The sequence below is a fragment of the Nylanderia fulva genome, unplaced genomic scaffold, assembly GCF_048542155.1.
Source record: "Nylanderia fulva isolate GAGA-0341 unplaced genomic scaffold, ASM4854215v1 Scaffold26, whole genome shotgun sequence".
Lineage (NCBI taxonomy): Eukaryota > Metazoa > Arthropoda > Insecta > Hymenoptera > Formicidae > Nylanderia > Nylanderia fulva.
Window position 1 is genome coordinate 1,828,114 of NW_028190325.1, and position 19,317 is coordinate 1,847,430.

General features: G+C 33.0%; 3 protein-coding genes and 1 long non-coding RNA gene across 5 annotated transcripts; 1 reads left to right on the forward strand and 3 right to left on the reverse strand.

Annotated features, from left to right (window-relative positions):
- Positions 1-1,468: 1,468 nt before the first annotated feature.
- Positions 1,469-8,963, reverse strand: LOC114938897 (uncharacterized). Of its 2 annotated transcripts, XR_003821143.2 has the most exons (6): positions 8,565-8,963; positions 7,530-7,803; positions 7,146-7,423; positions 6,786-7,020; positions 6,531-6,696; positions 1,469-6,421 (listed from the first exon to the last, which is right to left on the reverse strand). XR_003821143.2 is itself a non-coding variant. In XM_029313030.2 (5 exons), the coding sequence occupies exons 1-5, from the start codon at positions 8,952-8,954 to the stop codon at positions 6,635-6,637; spliced, it is 1,239 nt and encodes a 412-aa protein (XP_029168863.2). In that variant the 5' UTR covers positions 8,955-8,963; the 3' UTR covers positions 1,469-6,634. The 2 variants fall into 2 exon arrangements, 1 of the variants encoding a protein (XP_029168863.2); XM_029313030.2 differs by having other exon boundaries at positions 1,469-6,696.
- A 4,233-nt stretch (positions 8,964-13,196) lies between these two features.
- Positions 13,197-15,065, forward strand: Nubp2 (NUBP iron-sulfur cluster assembly factor 2). Its single transcript, XM_029313204.2, has 5 exons — positions 13,197-13,642; positions 13,912-14,000; positions 14,101-14,322; positions 14,433-14,586; positions 14,664-15,065. Exons 1-5 carry the CDS (start codon positions 13,532-13,534, stop codon positions 14,868-14,870), a joined length of 783 nt encoding a protein of 260 aa, XP_029169037.1. The 5' UTR covers positions 13,197-13,531; the 3' UTR covers positions 14,871-15,065.
- On the reverse strand, positions 13,535-14,002 carry LOC146722884 (uncharacterized). The gene is made up of 2 exons (XR_014924879.1): positions 13,891-14,002; positions 13,535-13,699 (listed from the first exon to the last, which is right to left on the reverse strand). It is a non-coding gene; the product is annotated as an uncharacterized LOC146722884 (long non-coding RNA).
- Positions 15,066-15,122: 57 nt separating the features above from the next.
- Positions 15,123-17,640, reverse strand: Srp68 (signal recognition particle 68). Its single transcript, XM_029313203.2, has 3 exons — positions 17,400-17,640; positions 16,790-17,127; positions 15,123-16,621 (listed from the first exon to the last, which is right to left on the reverse strand). Exons 1-3 carry the CDS (start codon positions 17,488-17,490, stop codon positions 15,329-15,331), a joined length of 1,722 nt encoding a protein of 573 aa, XP_029169036.1. The 5' UTR covers positions 17,491-17,640; the 3' UTR covers positions 15,123-15,328.
- Between the last annotated feature and the right edge of the window lie 1,677 nt (positions 17,641-19,317).

The window sequence follows — 19,317 nt, forward strand, 5'->3', positions numbered from 1 at the left end:
AGGAAAAAACGGTCTCTATAGACCGCATTAAGCCTGCTTATATTTTACAGCCCGAAGCAGAAAACAGCAGCTCAGCAGGGTCGGCGACACGGAGCCGAGAGGGTGCGGTCGACGGACGAACAGCGCGAGACCAGGACACCGAGGTCGAGCGGCGAGGCGCGCGAGAGGACGCGAGGCCGCTGCCCCGAGTGAGCGAAAGGACGACACGAACGGGAAGGAGAGTCCGATTCCCGAGTCGGTTCCAGGCGGGACTGTAGCACCGAGGAACCTGGACGCAGATCGCGAAGTCGTGAGGAATCGCCGCGCATATGTATATATATGTAAAAAAAAAGGAGTAAATATACGGTTCGCGGTTTTGTTAAATTTTGACGGTTGTTTGCGATAAAATTTTATACATAGTAACATTGACAGAAGTCGCGAAACGAAAGAAAACGAATGCGGCGCGTACCGGAAATGTGTATAGATATTCTGTTTTTATTTTTTTTTTTATTTTGTAAAAGTAAATTGACGAATCTCAGACCGAGAACGACGGGCGTTAGCGCAACGATAAATAAATTGAGATTTTTTTTGTATGTAGAGTACAGCATATCATTATGTCATAGTATTTGGTTTTATATGCTTCAAACGTATCATGTAACGGCGGAAAATTGTAATTCGTCTCGGTCTGCCATCGGGAAAACTATTGCAGAAACGCGCAGTGTTCAAACGATATCGTGCTATCGGTATAGCACTGGCGGGGGAGTACTGTGGCGATTATATCGTCACATGCTTCCCCAAAAATATTAGCAAGAGAAACACGTATACGAATACGGACACGCACGCATACGAAAAGGATAGAGAGACAAATAAACATAAATAGAAATAAATATAACAGACGAGACGAAAGACGAAAAACATCGTGACGTTAGAGACAAAGAAATTAAATATAGAGAAAGTTCGCGAAGCCTCTCGAAGCCGATCGAAGGGCGTTTTGAGGCGAACGAGAAGTAGAATATTTTTACATGCGAAAGGGAGTTCGCTACCGACAGTCGCCGCGTACAGTCACACTATATCCGCACGGTCTTTCTTTATATATTCCTGTATCGAATTTTAACGTGTGCATTTGAGAAATATATTAGTGATATCTGCAAATACTCTCTCTCACATCATTATTAAATTCCCGCCTCGTATCGTTCCTCCAAATTCATCGCGACACGCGTAACAATTACCAAAACCTGATTATCGAGATCAATTTCAAATTCAAATTCAAGGCACAGAAAATATTCATAAAATTTGTATTTCAAAATATATTCGATTATGTCTTTTTTAAAAGCGGACTAATAAAACGAAACAAATACGATCGAAATAAAAGAAAGAATCAACTCGAAATGCTTTGCATTTTACTATCTGTTTGTGTATTGTATGATTCCTCGATATAGGTATATATACAAATCGGATAGGCGCAATATATGTATGTGAATGCTCCCAATTAAATGCTGGAAAAATATAACTTTTATTCAATTTGTGTCTTTCTTTTCTCTCTCTCTCTCTTTCTCTTTCTCTCTCTCTCGCTGTCTCTTTCTTTCTTTCTGTCTTTCTTTACTTTGACACTTAAGACACATTCTATAATTTCACACACATTTGTCCATAAATATCACAACCAAAAAGCGTACCTTCACGAGAAATGTTCCGTTCGTCGAACGAGACAAGTGCAAAAAATATATATTTATATGTATATATAATATCTCTTGCATTTCAGAATATATAGAATAATTTCGATTATATATATGTATATATATATATATATATATATATATATCCTAATTTCAAAAATATAAGAACGTATCGTATTTACTCGATTTGCGTGAGAGCAGAATATTTCTCGTCGATATTATATCTTCTCCACTGGGTTCAAACGCAAACGTTTGTGTCATATTCTCGGTTTCCGCTCGCATAATGATAAGATTTTTAAGTTAATCGAAACATATATGCATTTTACATGAAATATATATGTATATTCTGCACGCACACACACATACACACAGTGAATTTTAATACTAATTTAATATTAATTTGTCACATATGTCATAATTGCAACAATCGATGAAGAAAATAAATTATATATGTATAACTATATATATATATTCGACATTGTCGTGTTGCACTTTTATTTACTATCTTTTTTCCTTATCTTATCTTTATGTTGCAGTCAATATTTCGAATACGATCAGAGTCCTCGCATGTCATGCAATCATAAAATTATATCGTAATCGCGCTTGTGGTTATATTTCGATTCGGAAAAATATATTTTCCCGAGATATAGAATCATAATTAATTAAGTTTATGAAAAATGTGCAGCAAGCTATGGATTTGTAATCGAAGCTACGAATACTATATTATTACAGTATGCAGTCCATTTTAAAGATGAAAAAAATCAAATCCGAAAATTTTATACGAGACTAGAAATCATATCGTCTTGTTTTTTTTTCTTGCCTCAGTCACAAAATTATATCGCAAAATTGGACTATTTTCAACATCGGATAGATATCATGCATGTCTGTAATTCGTTTTGGATGCTGATCAATTCTTCGGAAATATCCTTAAAATCTGATCACTAAATCTTCGTAGCAACATTAACACAACATTGCACATATACATTTAATAAGAGAACATTACTCGTGCGTTACTATACATATGTACAATGACAATATAATACTCTTTCGATTTTATAGTCATTTCGTCTAGTAGTCTCTCTTTTTCGTCTCTATATCTTGTTGATTTTCGTTCAAAAATCTTCTTGAAAATATTCGATACACGGGAGAAAAATATTTTTCTTCTCTTCTCAGCTTCAGCAGAGCACTTGACATCCAACATGTCAAATATATATTAAAGCATGATATTCGAAATATACATATTCGGTCTCATATTTCACGATATTGTAGCAATGTGATGATTTTGGGAACAATACTTAGAAAAATATACTAATTTCTTTGTGCTTCCTTGTCAGTATGATTCCAAAGTCACGCTTCAGTTTTCTTTTTGCACGATTGTTAAGTACTCCACTCTAATTAGCCAATTAAACTAACTGATTGAATCATTGTATGAATAGTTATCGTCTCTTCTGGACGAACTTTGAATAATTTCCGTGGTGTCAATTTTACATGAATATATTTCTCTTGTCGTAAAACAAAGTGAATCACAAAGTAATAATTTTATAATTATCACGTTGAAGTGTTATATGATCTGCTTATTTTATAGTGGTTTCGCGGTAATATTTTATTCACCACTGTCCGCAACATCTTCTACCTACCACTTCAGCTCTTTGCAATACACGAAATCACGTACATATTTTCATTTGTAATGTACAGAGACGTCTAGAAAAATAATTTTATAAAAGTTTCGCAAAAAAAACTTGGTTCTATCGTATAAATTAAATTAGCTACTCTCGATCAAGTTACTCGAATAATCGCTCAATCACTAATTATCATAAATATTAATAAGTCGGTTATTAGAAGCTAGTTCACGATGACAGAGTCAAAAAAGTTGTTATATCAAACTTGATAAAATGTGATATTTATTAGAACTTTTTTGATCTTGTTAAAGGTCCCTTTTTGAGCCTGTCGGCTCTTAATAGCCGACTTATTAGTGTTTATTATTGTTTCCACATACGAAGCCTATTTCTCTCTTTTGAATTTTATTCTAATTATCATTCAAAATTGACATTTCCTAGTGATTGCGATGCCTACAAAGAGTCAAGCGATGCACACGATGAGAGAGGATTTACGCAGTCTTATCGATCGTGAGAAACTTAAATATATAGAACAACCGTAAATAAGATCATTAATGTTTTTTGATATTCATGAATTATTGTACGAAAAACTTAGCCTCTCTCTCTCTCTCTTTCTCTCTGATCCAGAGAAGAGAGATGATACTTTTTGGCACGGAGCATATACAGTTGACACAAACGATTTGATTTATGATGTGACAATTAGTTCTTTGCTTGTAGGTTTGTAATTCAAACTCGCTCGATGTGTTCTATAAATAAATTCATTTTTTTCTTCCTTTTACGTAATTCTATACGACCATCCCCACAATAAATTTTTTTTGAAAGTATAAATGTGTAACCCGAGAAATTCAGCTACATTCATAGTACTCTCTTTCTTTTCTTCTTTTATATGTATATACGTATGTGTGTATTTATCAGAATATATCGATGTCCAGTATACAAAATATGAATGCCTATTCAAACAGGATAAATAATTTTTTCCAAGATTCCCTCCCCCCGCTTTTGTCTACACATAAAAGTTATATGTGATTTAGCATTTTAATTTGTAACATTCAAGTAATGCTGCAGATATAGTACTCTTATCACAATATTGTCAAATATCTTAAATATCACTCTCTCTCTTTCTCTCTTTCATTCACACTGTTTCTTATTCTAAAATTATTTATACAATTTTACACGTAAGAACAGATAGTTCTTAATTCGTAAAATCATTTAGAATGAGTTGTCATGTATTCTATAACAACAATAGTAATCTATTTGCTCACACACAGCAAGTCATTCTCGTGTGAATATAATATTTTCTTTATATATATAATATATATATTTAATATATCTCTTGTCTTCTCTTCAGATAAAATATATAGCTAGGACATTCCGAGAAAAATGTGAAATCTTGAATAGCTCTCTGATATTTCTAACAACACTCATGCGTAGCGCTAGCCTTACAGAGCTTAGCATCTAATAGCAATAAAGGATATTGATAACGTGTATTCAGATATAGCAATGTCTATAAGGTATGCATGATAAGATCGTTCATAGATCACTTTCAATGGATGATCAAGAGATTTTTTCTACATGAAAGATGAACAGCTAGATTATTCAGAAACGATAGTTTTGATGTTTGATGCACGTTTGATCTCGTCTCAATCTAGTATTATGTTCAATTATTCAAACAACATGACGATAACTCTAAGAGAGCTGTTACAAAATAACGTCTGATATAACAAGATACATACAAAATTCAATCGTAGAAAAAATTATACAAAAATATCTCGTTCTCGTTCTTCTTTCTGACATCGTGCTTGTTCACCCAAACAAAAGTTGAAATTATGAGATCTATTGCTAATTATAATTATGCTAGCTATAGTAACATATTATTATGGTATTCTTGTTTTAATTACAAGGTAATTGTAAAAACGTAGTCAACACGAAATCATATGTTAGCATTGTCTGTCATGCTTGCAAATAAATCCCAAGTCAGTTTTAATAAATTTTCATAATGTCTGATGAAAAATATATACTTTTCATTTTAGAAACAGTTCTGAAAGTTCAACAATATTTCTTCATAACATTATGTACACTTATCTTGCAAAAATATCGATATATTTTGCCAGCCCTCTCTCTCTCTCTCTCTCTCTCTCTCTCTCTCTCTCTCTCTCTCTCTCTCTCTCTCTCTCTCTTTCTTTTTCTTGCACTTTATCAAATAAATTTTTTCGAGTTCATATATTGTTTCATTTTCATAGACATGAAATATACAACAGCATTAATTAACAAATCTGTGAATTATTTGTAAATTATCGCAAAATATATTACATAGCTCTTGTTTCTCAAAATTTTTAACATTTTTATATATCTTTGTAAATTTACATTGCACACACCAATGTATATATTGGCATAAATCAGAATTTAAAGTTATTAATTGTCGTTATCACATTGGCATAATTGGATGCCACCATATGTGATGTCATTTATACCATTCCAAGAAACTTATATTACTGATGTATTTAACAAGAGAACGTGTTAAGAATGCGCTAATTGTTACCAGATAGATTCTCGATGCTCTCTGTTCTTTGAAACAAAAAATAATCTATCATTAGCGACTAATTATGTAGAAAAATACGAGACACTTTATTATAAGATACATCAGTAATATAAGTTTACCACTTTCGAAGATTGTCCTGCATTATGAATATCACTGGAATATTCTGTTGATGTACTTTTTGCATTTTGCCCTCAACCATCCATATGAGAAAATTAAAACCGATTCTTAAGTAACAGCGAGACGACAATGCGTACATTTTTTTTCTTAAAGTAGAAATAATACGATTATACAAATCTTCTTTATAAGATTACTCAACAAAAGAGACATAAATGGTCTAAGTACCATTCTTAACCATTACACAACTTCATGATACAGATCCACTGTACATATAGTTCTATAATTACATAAATGAAATAATATGCTATTATGGACATATGTAAAGGTACCTAAGGAAGTTAATATGTGTACAAGAATTATCTCATTAATGATAATTATGACTTATGCCACTCTCATTAAATGCAAGATATAAGATGGACTAAGAGAAATGAAAAACGTACAAAAAAAATCTTCATCCTATATATAGCGCTGTCACGCGACCTGGAAGTCATGACTAACTAAAAAAATCATAATTAATTGAACAATCTAGTCCAATTACTATTATGTACAATGAGAAAGGAACGATTTTTGGTCAGATGGTCGCGATTATTAAGTCATAAAACACACCTGATTTGTCGAAAGCGATAAACGCCCTTTGGACCAAGCAGGACGATTATCACTCTATTCCCTTTCGTAAGGAATAATATCATTAGCGTTGCATATAATCATCCTCAGTTATCCTTACGAGCCTTTTTTTTACTTTTTTTCTGAGGTTTTGCTTCTGTCCAGACGTCTAGAACAAAAATTAGACAAAAAAGATTGCGTTAAACAAATAATATAAAAAAAAGTTTCTTGTATAATTTTATTGTCAATACAACAAACCTCCCAATTCGTCGAACACAGCAATTTTCTCTTTACTTTCTACCATTTTATTCTCTTCATTATTTGTGGCTACTTTTTCCAAATTAGCCAGCTGTTTTTGCGGTTCTTCTGCAACAGGCTTATTATCCGACTTTGGTGTGGATGGTACCGAAGTGGGTGTATTTTCACCTTCAGAAACCTTCTTATTTTTCTTTGACTTTCCAGTTTTTTTTTCTTCCTTCTCGACTTTTTCGACCTGTATATTTATATTACATTAATAAATTAAAAATAAAAATAAAATATAATAAAAATTTATATTATATTTATAAATAATCGTTAATTTAAAAAATTTACTGCAATGTTATGTAAATGCAAATATACCTTGTTCTGTTCTTCTTTATCAAGTTCTTTGGCTTTATCTATCTCTACATCAGAGATAGGTGTCAAAATTACTTCTTTCTTCTCTTTCTCCTTGAGTTCCTTGTTTTCTGTTTCTTTAGCAGTCTTATCTTTGATTTCGGGCTTCTCCTGCTCCTTTTGCTTGGCCTCATTTATTAAATCAGCCTTCTTAGAAATTTTCTTATTTTTCTTCGAAGGGGATTCCTCCTCCTTCTTCTTATTCTTCTTGTCCTTACGAGAATAGGCTTGCTCCCAGTCTCCTGTTATCAATTATAATATTGGTACCAATAGACTACAGCCCAAAATAGTTGTATGCAAACAACAAATGTTATCTATCTTTATGTTAATACATGTAAATCAACCAACCGTCGTCAAAGTCCACAGGTTTTTCCTGGAATAAATTCTTCAAATTCTTCTTGTTCTTCACCTGCTCCACTTTGTTCTCTTTCCCAATCTTAGCTGAGACCTGCTCCTTCTCTTTCTTAGTCGTGGTGATCTTGTTCTCTTCTTGCTTGCGTTCCTTTAGCTTACCATCAACATCATCTCCTTTTGTACCTTTCTTTGGAACTTCCACCTTTGCAGCTAATGTCTTTTTAGCTGGACTTGTTTTCTCAGATGCAATCTGTCCATTAGTAGCTTTCTACAAGAAAAATATAAGAAATCTTTAATAATATTATAACTGTGCTATATAATATCAAAGTATAATTAATCTTTCTCTCTAAACAAGAAATATTGAATAAAATTTTTAAATAGAGTGCTCTTGTTACTTGTGTAAAATTAGATCAGGCAAAGGTTTTTAATGCTCTCATTGACACATATATTCCTCAAGTTTTATTTTGTGTACATTTAAGAAATATAACGACTTAATTTAATATAAAACTATATTCAATATTGTATGAAATTATATTTACACATAAGTCTGTTAATATAAAAACTAATTTTTTTAAATTTAAGTGCACAGTTTTTTATATTTAAACAAGATGCAAATAAAAAAAGGCGACAAATAAAATATAGAAAACCTTGATAAAGAGCAAAATTATCAACATGTGAGACAAGAACACGGGGAACAGGATGAGCATGCCATCGCTGACGGAGAAAAACAAACCCTGTCAGTGTCGTAACGTTACGTCACAGTGCGCGAGGAGGGAGGAAAGAAAAACAGCCACCTCGCCAGCCACCCTTTCGTACCGGAGGGAACCAGCTGATTAGCCGACGTGTGTGCGTGTGCCAAGTCACGACCACAAACGAGCAACCATATGGCAGGCGATCGCGACGTAGATATCCACGGGGATAAAAGGGCGCGGAGCGCGAAAGAGGGAGAAAGAGAGAGAGAGAGAGAGAGAGAGAGAGAGAGAGAGAGAAACTTCGCGTCGCAGGGAGAAACGATGTAATTTCGCTAACCTTCTCGCGGACCTTGCCACGCTTCCTGGCGAGTTTTCGGTCCACGTCGGAGCCTGCGGACAGCTGGGCGAACGGCGGTTGCTCGGCCTTCTTGAAACCGAAGGCAAACACGAGTATGGCAAAAATCAGCACGATACCCACTGGGACCGCGTACACGTATTGCGAGTGCTGCAGCAGCAGGCCGACGTGGTCCATGGCGACGCCCGGATGTGCGATGCAACGGCCAAGATGCCAACGTGTCCGAGACACAGGAGATCGCGAACGTTGACAGTGATGATAATGACGACGACGACGACGACGACGGATACGTGGATGAACCAGACGCGACGTGACGTGACCACAGATTAATAGACAGATCGCCAAAGGTCTGGATGAAGGAGAGACCAGCATTTCTCACTGATTTCAGCGCCATATCGTAGTAGTGGTCAATGCAGTAACTATTAATACGTTCTCAAGATAAGAGCGTCTCATGCTCATGAACTCGTCCGGCGGCATGTACGAAATTTATCTTTTCGTAGCGTTCGCGTATTTCGGAAAGGACAGAATTTTATGATGTTATAAATAAATAAAATATTAACCTGACCTATTATAATTATTTTTTAATAAATGTTTCATTATTATTATCATCTAAGTCTAAGTCGTTTAATTAATTTTTAGTTTTTTAATAATTAATTTAATTTATTCTAATCATTTTAATATGTGAAAAATACTAATACATATACGTTTTATAATGAATTAATATATTTCGAGAGTCGAATTATATATTTTTAATAATATAAAAGTGTTCAAAAATTATATTTGACTTTTAATTTTAATTATTTTAGCAAAGAGTTCCGAAATCTCTTACACACATAATAGGGATTTTGTTCATCCATATAATTCGCGATTAAGTATATATGTTAATTATTAATTTCAATAAAATACAAAATTAAAATTAAAGGTCAAATATAATTTTTGAACATAAATATATTTAATTCGTTATAAAACGTATACCCGTAATAGTATTTTTCTCGTACAAAAATAACTAGAATAAATTAAATTACTCATAAAAAAATAAAAAAATAATTAAATAATTTATATTATATTTGATAATAATAAAACATTTTATAAAAAAAACAGATTCAATAAATATAAGTATATATATAACATGTACTTATATTTATTGAATCTATTTTTTAATAAAATGTTTTATAAGCTTAGAAAACTTGACTTTGACGTAACTAGCAAATTTTATTTAATTATTTCACGACGGTTTGACGTAATAAAATGTTTTATTATTATTATATAAAATATAAGTTTAAATTCTTTAATTAATTTTTAATCTTTTATGATTAATTTAATTTACTCTAATTATTTTTGTACGAGAAAAATACTATCATGGGTATACGTTTTATAATTAATTTAATATATTTGTGTTTAAAAATTATATTTGACCTTTAATTTTAATTTTTATTTTATTAAAATTAATAATTAACATATATACTTAATTGCGAATTATATGGATGAAAAAAATCCCCATTATGTGTGTAAGAGATTTCGGAACTCTTTGCTAAAAAATAATTAAAATTAAAAGTCAAATATAATTTTTGAACACTTTTATATTATTAAGAATATATAATTCGGTTTGCCGAAATATATTAATTCATTATAAAACGTATACGTGATATTATTTTTCTCATATAAAAATGACTAGAATAAATTAAATTAATTATTAAAAAACTAAAAAGTAATTAAACGACTTAGACTTAGATGATAATAATAATGAAACATTTTATTAAAAAAAGATTCAATAACTAGTAGGTCAGGTTATAATTTTTTATTTATTTATTTATAACATTATGAGCTATTAAGCTCATCATCTTGTTCGCTCTCTGTCTTGCTTTCATTCGGCAAGTCACAAACGATATATGATACTCGTATGTTCCTACTTCAACTCTCGAGAATCTGAAACAAACGAAACTCGTGTCCAATATACAGGGTGTCCGGTAACTAACAGACCAATGATTACAAATGGATTCTTTGGTCAATTTGGGAACGATTTTTCCTCAGCGAAAATGTCGAAAAAGGTCATCATTTTTTACAACTTTCCAATCTTTGTCATTATGTATCTTTATAACTAAGCCTTAAATTAAAATTTTATTATAGTAAACTCTACCTGAAATTAACTGAAGAATGTAATTATGTTAGACTTTTAACTCCAAAACGTTTAGTTTTCAAAAAACCTATTTTTTTCAATCGCTTATAACTCGAAAATTATTGACTTCTCAACATTTTTGCTAAGGAAAAATCGTCTCCAAATTGGCCAGAGAATCCGCCCTTAATCATTGGTCCGTTAGTTACCGGACACCTTGTATATATTATATAAAAGTGTATAGCACGTCAGAAGCTTGTGAGCTTACAGCGATAAGTAAAAACAATTGCGTATTTATTTCATTGCGTTTATCTGTTTAAACGCGCGCTTTAATTTTTCCAACGTTTTTGCCTGTTTATATTTTAAAGGTCCTCTCTTCTAAAAATCTTGTTTTAAAGATCCTCTCCGCGAGCAAAATTCGAAAACATAAATTATTTAATATTTTTACTTTATTATTTGTAAATCCTCGGTAATTTCAAAATTTTTCTATTTGCAAATTATTAATTTTCTATTGCAAATTAATTTTATCACAGACTTTACTCTTACTCCCATTGCACTTTCGTTTGCGGTTTTCAGTATACGATTTTTTATCGTAGTTACTGCAAATTATTATTGTGAATTATACTTGTGCAGTGATTTGAAGAATTTACAATTTCGTTGAAATTGTTGATTTTTCAAAAAAATTACGAGATTCGCGGAAATTGCGTGCTTTCTTGGCATTTTCCGTTCGCGGCAGGCGGTTTATTTTTGATTGTTGCAAGTGTTTTTGTTTTTTTTTATTAAAATAGATAATAATAATGTGAAATAAATCACGATATTTGACAGATATGTGCATATATATAGAAATTGTAATAATAATAATATTATATCATAAAATTGTAAATTGTTTCAATTTTTTATAGACTGCGATAAAAGATTTTACATTTGGATAAGAAACTGCGGTAAGTAAAAATATAAAATTCTTGAAAACGTACCAAAAATATTTGATAACGTAAAAAGGTGAACTTTGAAAAATAAGGAACTTAAAAATTGCACTAATAAATGGGCTATATGTGAGCCGTGCGCGGATGTAAGGTGTGTTATATCGAAATTTAATTAATAGAATTGAGAATTAATCCCAATTTTAAGTCTTACAAATGTCCAAGCTAATTTTTTGTACCTCGTGTACATTTTTGAAAGTTATATCGAAAAATTAAATTTCAATATGCGTCTTACATCTCACATTTCGCATACGGCTCACATATAGCCTATTTATCTCTTATACTTTATTTCAACCCTTATAGAAATTTATTACTAGTAACGCCAATTTATCACTTATTTCGAGTAATTAATCACTTTTATTTCGAATACTTAAATTACTGTATATTATAGTATTTTAAATACTCGAAATAAGTGATTAATTGGCGTAGTGATAAATTTCTACAAGAGAATAAGGAGCCTTTAAATTCTTCATGTAAAAAATTTCAAGTAATTTTCTTTAATAAAATTTAATTAAAAAATTTAATTAAAAAATTTTTGAACACTGTGTTAAATCACATTTAAAATCGTGATTATTTCAATAAAAAAACATTTTATGTGTAAAAAATATATTTTTTATATTTAATAAATTTTATATATATGTATATATATGCATATGTAAAATATTCTCTCTCTCTCTCTCTCTCTCTCTCTCTCTCTCTCACACACACACAACGGGGGCCAAATTTCTCAAATTGGTCTCATGATCAATTAGCCTGGATTCGCACCAGGGGCAAAGTCTGTTGGTAATGTCAAACAAATTTAGCCTGGACTTGCACCAGGGGCAAAGTCTTTTGGTCGAGTCTACGAAATTTAGCACGGACTCGAACCAGGGGCAAAGTCTTTTGGTTCAAGTCTACGAAATTTAGCACGGACTCGAACCAGGGGCAAAGTGTGTCGGTAAGGGGCAAAGTCTATCGCACGAAGATGGCGGTCTCTTCTTTAGGCAGGCCTTTGGCGATCTGTCTATTAATCTGTGACGTGACGCGCGGACGGATCGACGCGGCAAGCACTCGCAAGCGCTCTGTCGGACGCGCCGCGAACTGACGTCTGACGTCTGCCAGGTGAGCGCTCGCCGACCGCTGACGCGGCTGTGACGCGTACCGCGGCGAACTTCAGGGCGCTGCTCGCTCCGGACCGAGCGGCGGACTTCAGAGCAAAGCAAGCGCGCGGCAAATTCGAACTGCGACTTTGCGAAAAATATATATTTCTTGCAATAGAAATATGATTAATATTTTTGAACTTTGCTCATTTCGATTTCTTAATAATATCCTCATGCTTGTATTTCTAAAATCAAAAAAAAATATATAAAATATATCTTTCTATATAAAATATATAACTTTCTTTTGAATACGGAAAATTTATTGTAGTTGAAAAATTATTTTCGAACGAAAAAATAAATGACAATTTTTTTCTGTCGTCATTTGATGTAAATAAATTTCAAAAATTGGATTAATTTATTATAATGGATATGTCTTAGATGGATATATATTGGAATTTTGCAAAAATTGAGAACTATTACCGAGAAATAGTGCTCGTGCAGCGTCGTTTGAGGTTATGTTTACAGTGTGGAGTACAATAAAATAATACAACGATGTCGAAATTATATTCGTCATTTGAGTTTTACATAACTACGCATGGTCGAACGTGATTGATTATCGGCGGTCATGTGAAAACTCGACGCGACCTCCTTCATAGTTTTACGTCGCGAAACAAACTCAAGGGACGCAATATCGTTCAGTGATTGCATGGTTCAATCCCCAATTCGATTTGCTGTCATTAATCTGTCGTTATTGCTGTCGATCGGTGATTTTTCACAATGTTGGAGGGAGTAAAGCACGTGCTGTTAGTGCTTTCGGGAAAAGGTGGCGTCGGTAAATCAACAATCAGCACTCAACTGGCACTTGCCTTGAAGGAATCGGGTTTTCGAGTAAGTTTTCGAAGCCGTTTCACAAACGATACACTTGCGAAAACAGATGTAAAATGCCTGAAATAATTATTTTTCAAATAATATTTCAATAATTTTATAATTCCTTCTATATTATTTGTTGATGCAGTGAAATAACATTTTTTGGCAAACCAACATTTCTATTTTTTTTTAACAAATTAAACTTTCTATAATTTTTATACAATTTAACCTCTTGATAGAAATTAGTTAAGCAAAGCTTAAATACAAACCTTAATTATTAATTACCACAGGTTGGAATCTTGGATGTTGATCTTTGTGGCCCCAGCGTGCCATACTTATTGAACTTGGAAGAAAAGGATGTTCACCAGTCTTCTGAAGGGTACCTCCTGTTATTTATATATTAATTTATTAATAATTATATAATTATAAATTAATAGAATAAATTGATTATAAACTAATGGAATAAATTGATATTGCAGATGGATACCGGTATTTGCAGATTCAGAACAGAAACTGTCTGTCATGTCGATTGGTTTTCTCTTGAAAAGTCAAAATGATAGTGTAGTCTGGCGTGGTCCTAAAAAGAATGGTATGATCAAGCAGTTTCTAACTGATGTAGTTTGGCAGGATATTGATTATCTGATCATCGACACACCACCTGGTACTTCTGATGAACACATTACAGTTATGGAGAATTTAAGGTTACTAAACAAATAATTTTACAATTGCTAATTAATTTAAAGATGAAATTGTGTTAAATATTTGTCATTTACTGTTACATAATTATAACATGATATTAAAATGATTGCAGAAATGCAAATTGCGACGGTGCCATTATAGTAACTACTCCACAAGCAGTTGCAGTGGACGATGTCCTGCGAGAAGTAACATTTTGCAAGAAAACAGGAATTCCTATAATTGGCATTGTTGAAAATATGAGTGGCTTTGTTTGTCCTTCGTGTACAGTAAATATCTTTTCACACATTAACTGCAATTCAATTTACTCACAATGTGGATTTAATAAATTATATTTTTTGCACAGGAATGTACCAATATATTCTCTTCTGGTGGTGGAATAGCTCTTTCAGAAATGGTAAAGGTTCCATTTTTGGCAAAGGTACCTATAGACCCGCAAGTCGGCAAGTTAGCAGAAAAGGGACAAAGTATCCTTGTGACATCACCCGATAGTCAAGTTGCACAGGTGTTTCGAAAGTTAGTCGAAGAGCTCACCAAAAGTAAGGAAGCTTAAAGACAAAGAGTTTACCAGCAATGTGTGTGATTTTTAGCGTCACATGTATGTTTGCTCTTGCGTTGTTACTGTTATTTTTATACAGATAAACTTATTTACAGGAAACTGTGTATAAAAACATCTAAAATATACCTGTTTTTATAATGTATTATAATGTATAATTGCAAGTAATAAATGATATTATTTTATCATAAAGCCTGCTTATATACATATATTATAAAAAAGGAAGCAAAAGAATTATCATAAGAAAGATTTCCTATCGAGTATCTCAATATCTCATTTTATTTTTGTATTCAATAATATGATGCAAATTTTATTTGCATCGAAATAAACCATTTTGGGCAGACATACTGTAGAAAGACACAGTAGTAACAATATAAGTATCATGATAATACTATCTATATGACGTATCCAAAGTTCTTATGTATATCGAGCTTTTAGAATTATATAGAGATTATTCATTTATTTCCCCAACCCCAGAGACCCTTAACGAAGCCAGTGAGACCAGCCTGTCCTTTTTTAGCTTGATCGCCTATTTTATGCGCCAGTTCTGGAAACTCGACCATGAAGAAGGCCAGATCGAAGAACAGAGGCTTGCAAGGAATACTCTGCATTGGTGGTGGCAGTTTGTAGACATTCGGTTGCTTGGTGAGAAGCGCAGGATCCTCCCTGTATTCGTGTAAACGTTCATACAACGGTTTCTTGCTTTTGGCAAGTTTACTGATTCCACCCTCTTCTTCCTGACCATCCTCTAGAACGCTGTGAGCATGAGCGGAGTACTGGGCAGCCTCCACAGAAATTTCCAGCTTGCGCAAGGCTTCCTTCAGTGTGGATGGAAGAATGTTATCATATTTAAATGCATCTTTCACATGCTGCAGTGATCTCTGATACATGGCCATAGCTTCACGCCAACGATGCTGATTGGCAAGACTTTGGGCTACATAGAAACATCTAAAAGCTCTGTAGCCTTTCGTTTTAGCCTCCTGTTCCTCCACGAATTCCGTATCATCTTGCAACTGAGACATTTCTACGACATTATATAACGCTGCTTCGTATAAACGTACTATGTCCTGCGGTTTAGCTTTCTCCGATTCTTCGGCCGCTTTTACCAACGCTAAATTGCGCTCTAACGTGCGAGACAATCGAATGTACTGCAAATAGTTTATCAAATGCTGCGGCGCCGACCACTTGTCGTTCTCCTTGTTTTTCAATTCGTTCTTAAAATGATCGCGCACCGCCGACAGAGCGTCCTTGCAGTCGATCAGATGCGCCTCCAACAGATCGATCTTCCCTTGATTTGTGGCGGCCTTCTCTAGAGCTTGATTTAGTCTGGAATCTGCGATGATCAAACCAGCTGCTCTCGCTGGCACCGTACCGCAAGATTTTCCACGCCACGTTACTTCCTCGATGTTGGATTGCTTCTCACGTGTCTGGGCTATTAAAGAGTCTAGACTAGCCATTAGCTCGCCGCTCAATTGTCCGCGCATCTGCATAAGATCGTCCATGGCACTAGTGTCTCCAATATTATAAGCGCAATATCTGAGACTAGGCGCCAACTCCTCAACACGCGCTTTGTAAACAATTTGCTCCAATTCCGGCAGCGCGGACGCTAGATTACCGTATACCACCTGTGCCTTCTGCAAATTCTCCATGGCCTGTTTCCATAGTTGCAATTCAAACTGCAAGGAACCGTTCATCCAGGCCACATACGCTTGAGCCTCTAGCTTTGTACGTGCATCGCAATTTATATTCTAAAAATATAATAAGATAATTTCAATCATTTCATATAATTAGCGATTGATAAAATATCTAAAGAAAGATGAGAGAAACTAAAATATATAATAAAAAATGAATAAATAAAATTAAAAGTTTAATATACTGAAAATACTTTTTATAGAAAAATGAAGGATAAAATTTACCTCTATCAGATCTTGCAATTGTACAGAATATGCAGCTGCCTTCTTTAGCCTTGATATCAGATGAAACTTTTTTCTCGGCTCTGTGTTGGATTCCTGTCGTAGCTGCATGGCATAGCTCCAAGCGCGTTCGGCCATAATCAAAGGCATTTGCAAGAATTTATCCTCACTAACCATGGTTGGAGTGATGTCTTTCCTCTTAAAATGACGTCTATCACCTTGCGGTACTTTCAACACCTTTCGCAATCTTCTAAGTCTTCTTGAACAATAACCGCGATATCGCTGATAATCACCGTGTCTCAACCCATGTTGCTGCTGCGCTTCCTTGATTATCTTTAAAACTGTACATTTGTTAAGTACCAATAATGGGATTAAAATTACAGTTACGATACAATATAAATACTACAAGTTATGAAATCTTGTTGCAATTCATTAATAAATTTTATGTTACATTAATTGCCTACAAACACATACACATTATAAATTAATGTAACAGATTGTTATTAATTAATAGTAGATAACATTATAAGAGGTTATTGAAATTCGACATATGGCACTGATAGTTCTGCTATTATAAAAATCTTGCTAGAATAATAATTCCACAAAAGGATACTCTCTAAGGAATACGTCTTCGGTTCTTTCGTGATAACTCCATCCTGCATTTGACTTTCTTTCAAAGAATCCACTTTTTCTTCGACTACCATTGTGCTCGTTATTAATTGTATTCAATAATTCAATCTTTCTAAAAAGACATGTCCTCATCTCATGTCTTGTCACAGATTAATAGACAGATCGCCAAAGGCCTGCCTAAAGAAGAGACCGCCATCTTCGTGCGATAGACTTTGCCCCTTACCGACACACTTTGCCCCTGGTTCGAGTCCGTGCTAAATTTCGTAGACTTGACCAAAAGACTTTGCCCCTGGTGCAAGTCCAGGCTAAATTCGTTTGACATTACCAACAGACTTTGCCCCTGGTGCGAATCCAGGCTAATTGATCTTGAAACCAATTTGAGAGATTTGGCCCCCGTTGTGTGTGTGTGTGTGTGTGTGAGAGAGAGAGAGAGAGAGAGAGAGAGAGAGAATATTTTACATATGCATATATATATATAAAATTTATTAAATATAAAAAATATATTTTTTACACAAAATGTTTTTTTATTGAAATAATCACAATTTTAAATGTGATTTAACACAATGTTCAAAAATTTTTTAATTAAATTTTTTAATTAAATTTTATTAAAGAAAATTACTTGAAATTTTTTACATTAAGAATTTAAAGGCTCCTTATTCTCTTGTAGAAATTTATCACTACGCCAATTAATCACTTCCCAGACAGCACATGATATTATACGAATATTCTATATTCATACTATGAATGTACGTACAGTATATAATATCACCTTTAAAAAAAGGTAAAAAAAGGCGACCAGTTAAAGGCACGCCATTAACAAAAATTATCCATTGCAAACCCATGTAGAATCCTATCCTATTGCAAACCCATGTAGAATCCTATGAAAAATTAATCATTGCAAACCCATGTAGAATCCTAGGCAAAATTAACCATTGCAAACCCATGTAGAATCGTACCCATTGCAAACCTATGTAGAATCCTATGAAAAATTAACCATTGCAAACTCATGTAGAATCCTATGAAAAATTAACCATTGCAAACCCATGTAGAATTGTATTAAAAATTATCCATTGCAAACTTATGTAGAATCCTACATTGCAAACCCATGTACAATAGAATTGTATGAAAAATTATCGATTATAAACCCATGTACAATCGTAACAAAAGTAATGAAATAAAAAAAAAATTGCGCCAAGTGAAAGTAGAAACTTGTACCAGTGGAAAATTAAAGTTGCAGATATATAGAGTCGTATAATGAATCAGTAAAAATTTAAATTTGCAAATGTAGAATCGTACCATAAAAAAACTTATCTTTTAAAAAAAAAAAAAAACAAGATGCCAAGTCCATGCGCCATGTGAAAAAGAAATAAAAAAATTTTAGTTAAAAAAACTGGGCGCGCTGCTAAGTTTCAAAATTACAATGCACCTTAAAGTAACATTAATTAATTTAAACACAAAACATATTTTAACTGTAATGAGTTTAAAAGTAACAATTTAATTTTAATATTGTTAGAATATTATTTAGCAGCGCTCCCAGTTTTTTTAACTAAAATTTTTTTATTTCTTTTTCACATGGCGCATGGACTTGGCATCTTGTTTATCTTTTTTTTTAAAAGATAAGTTTTTTTATGGTACGATTCTACATTTGCAAATTTAAATTTTTACTAATTCATTATACGATTCTATATATGTCTGCAACTTTAATTTTCCACTGGTACAAGTTTCTACTTTTACTTGGCGCAATTTTTTTTTTATTTCATTACTTTTGTTACGATTGTACATGGGTTTATAATCGATAATTTTTCATTCAATTCTATTGTACATGGGTTTGCAATGTAGGATTCTACATAAGTTTGCAATGGATAATTTTTAATACAATTCTACATGGGTTTGCAATGGTT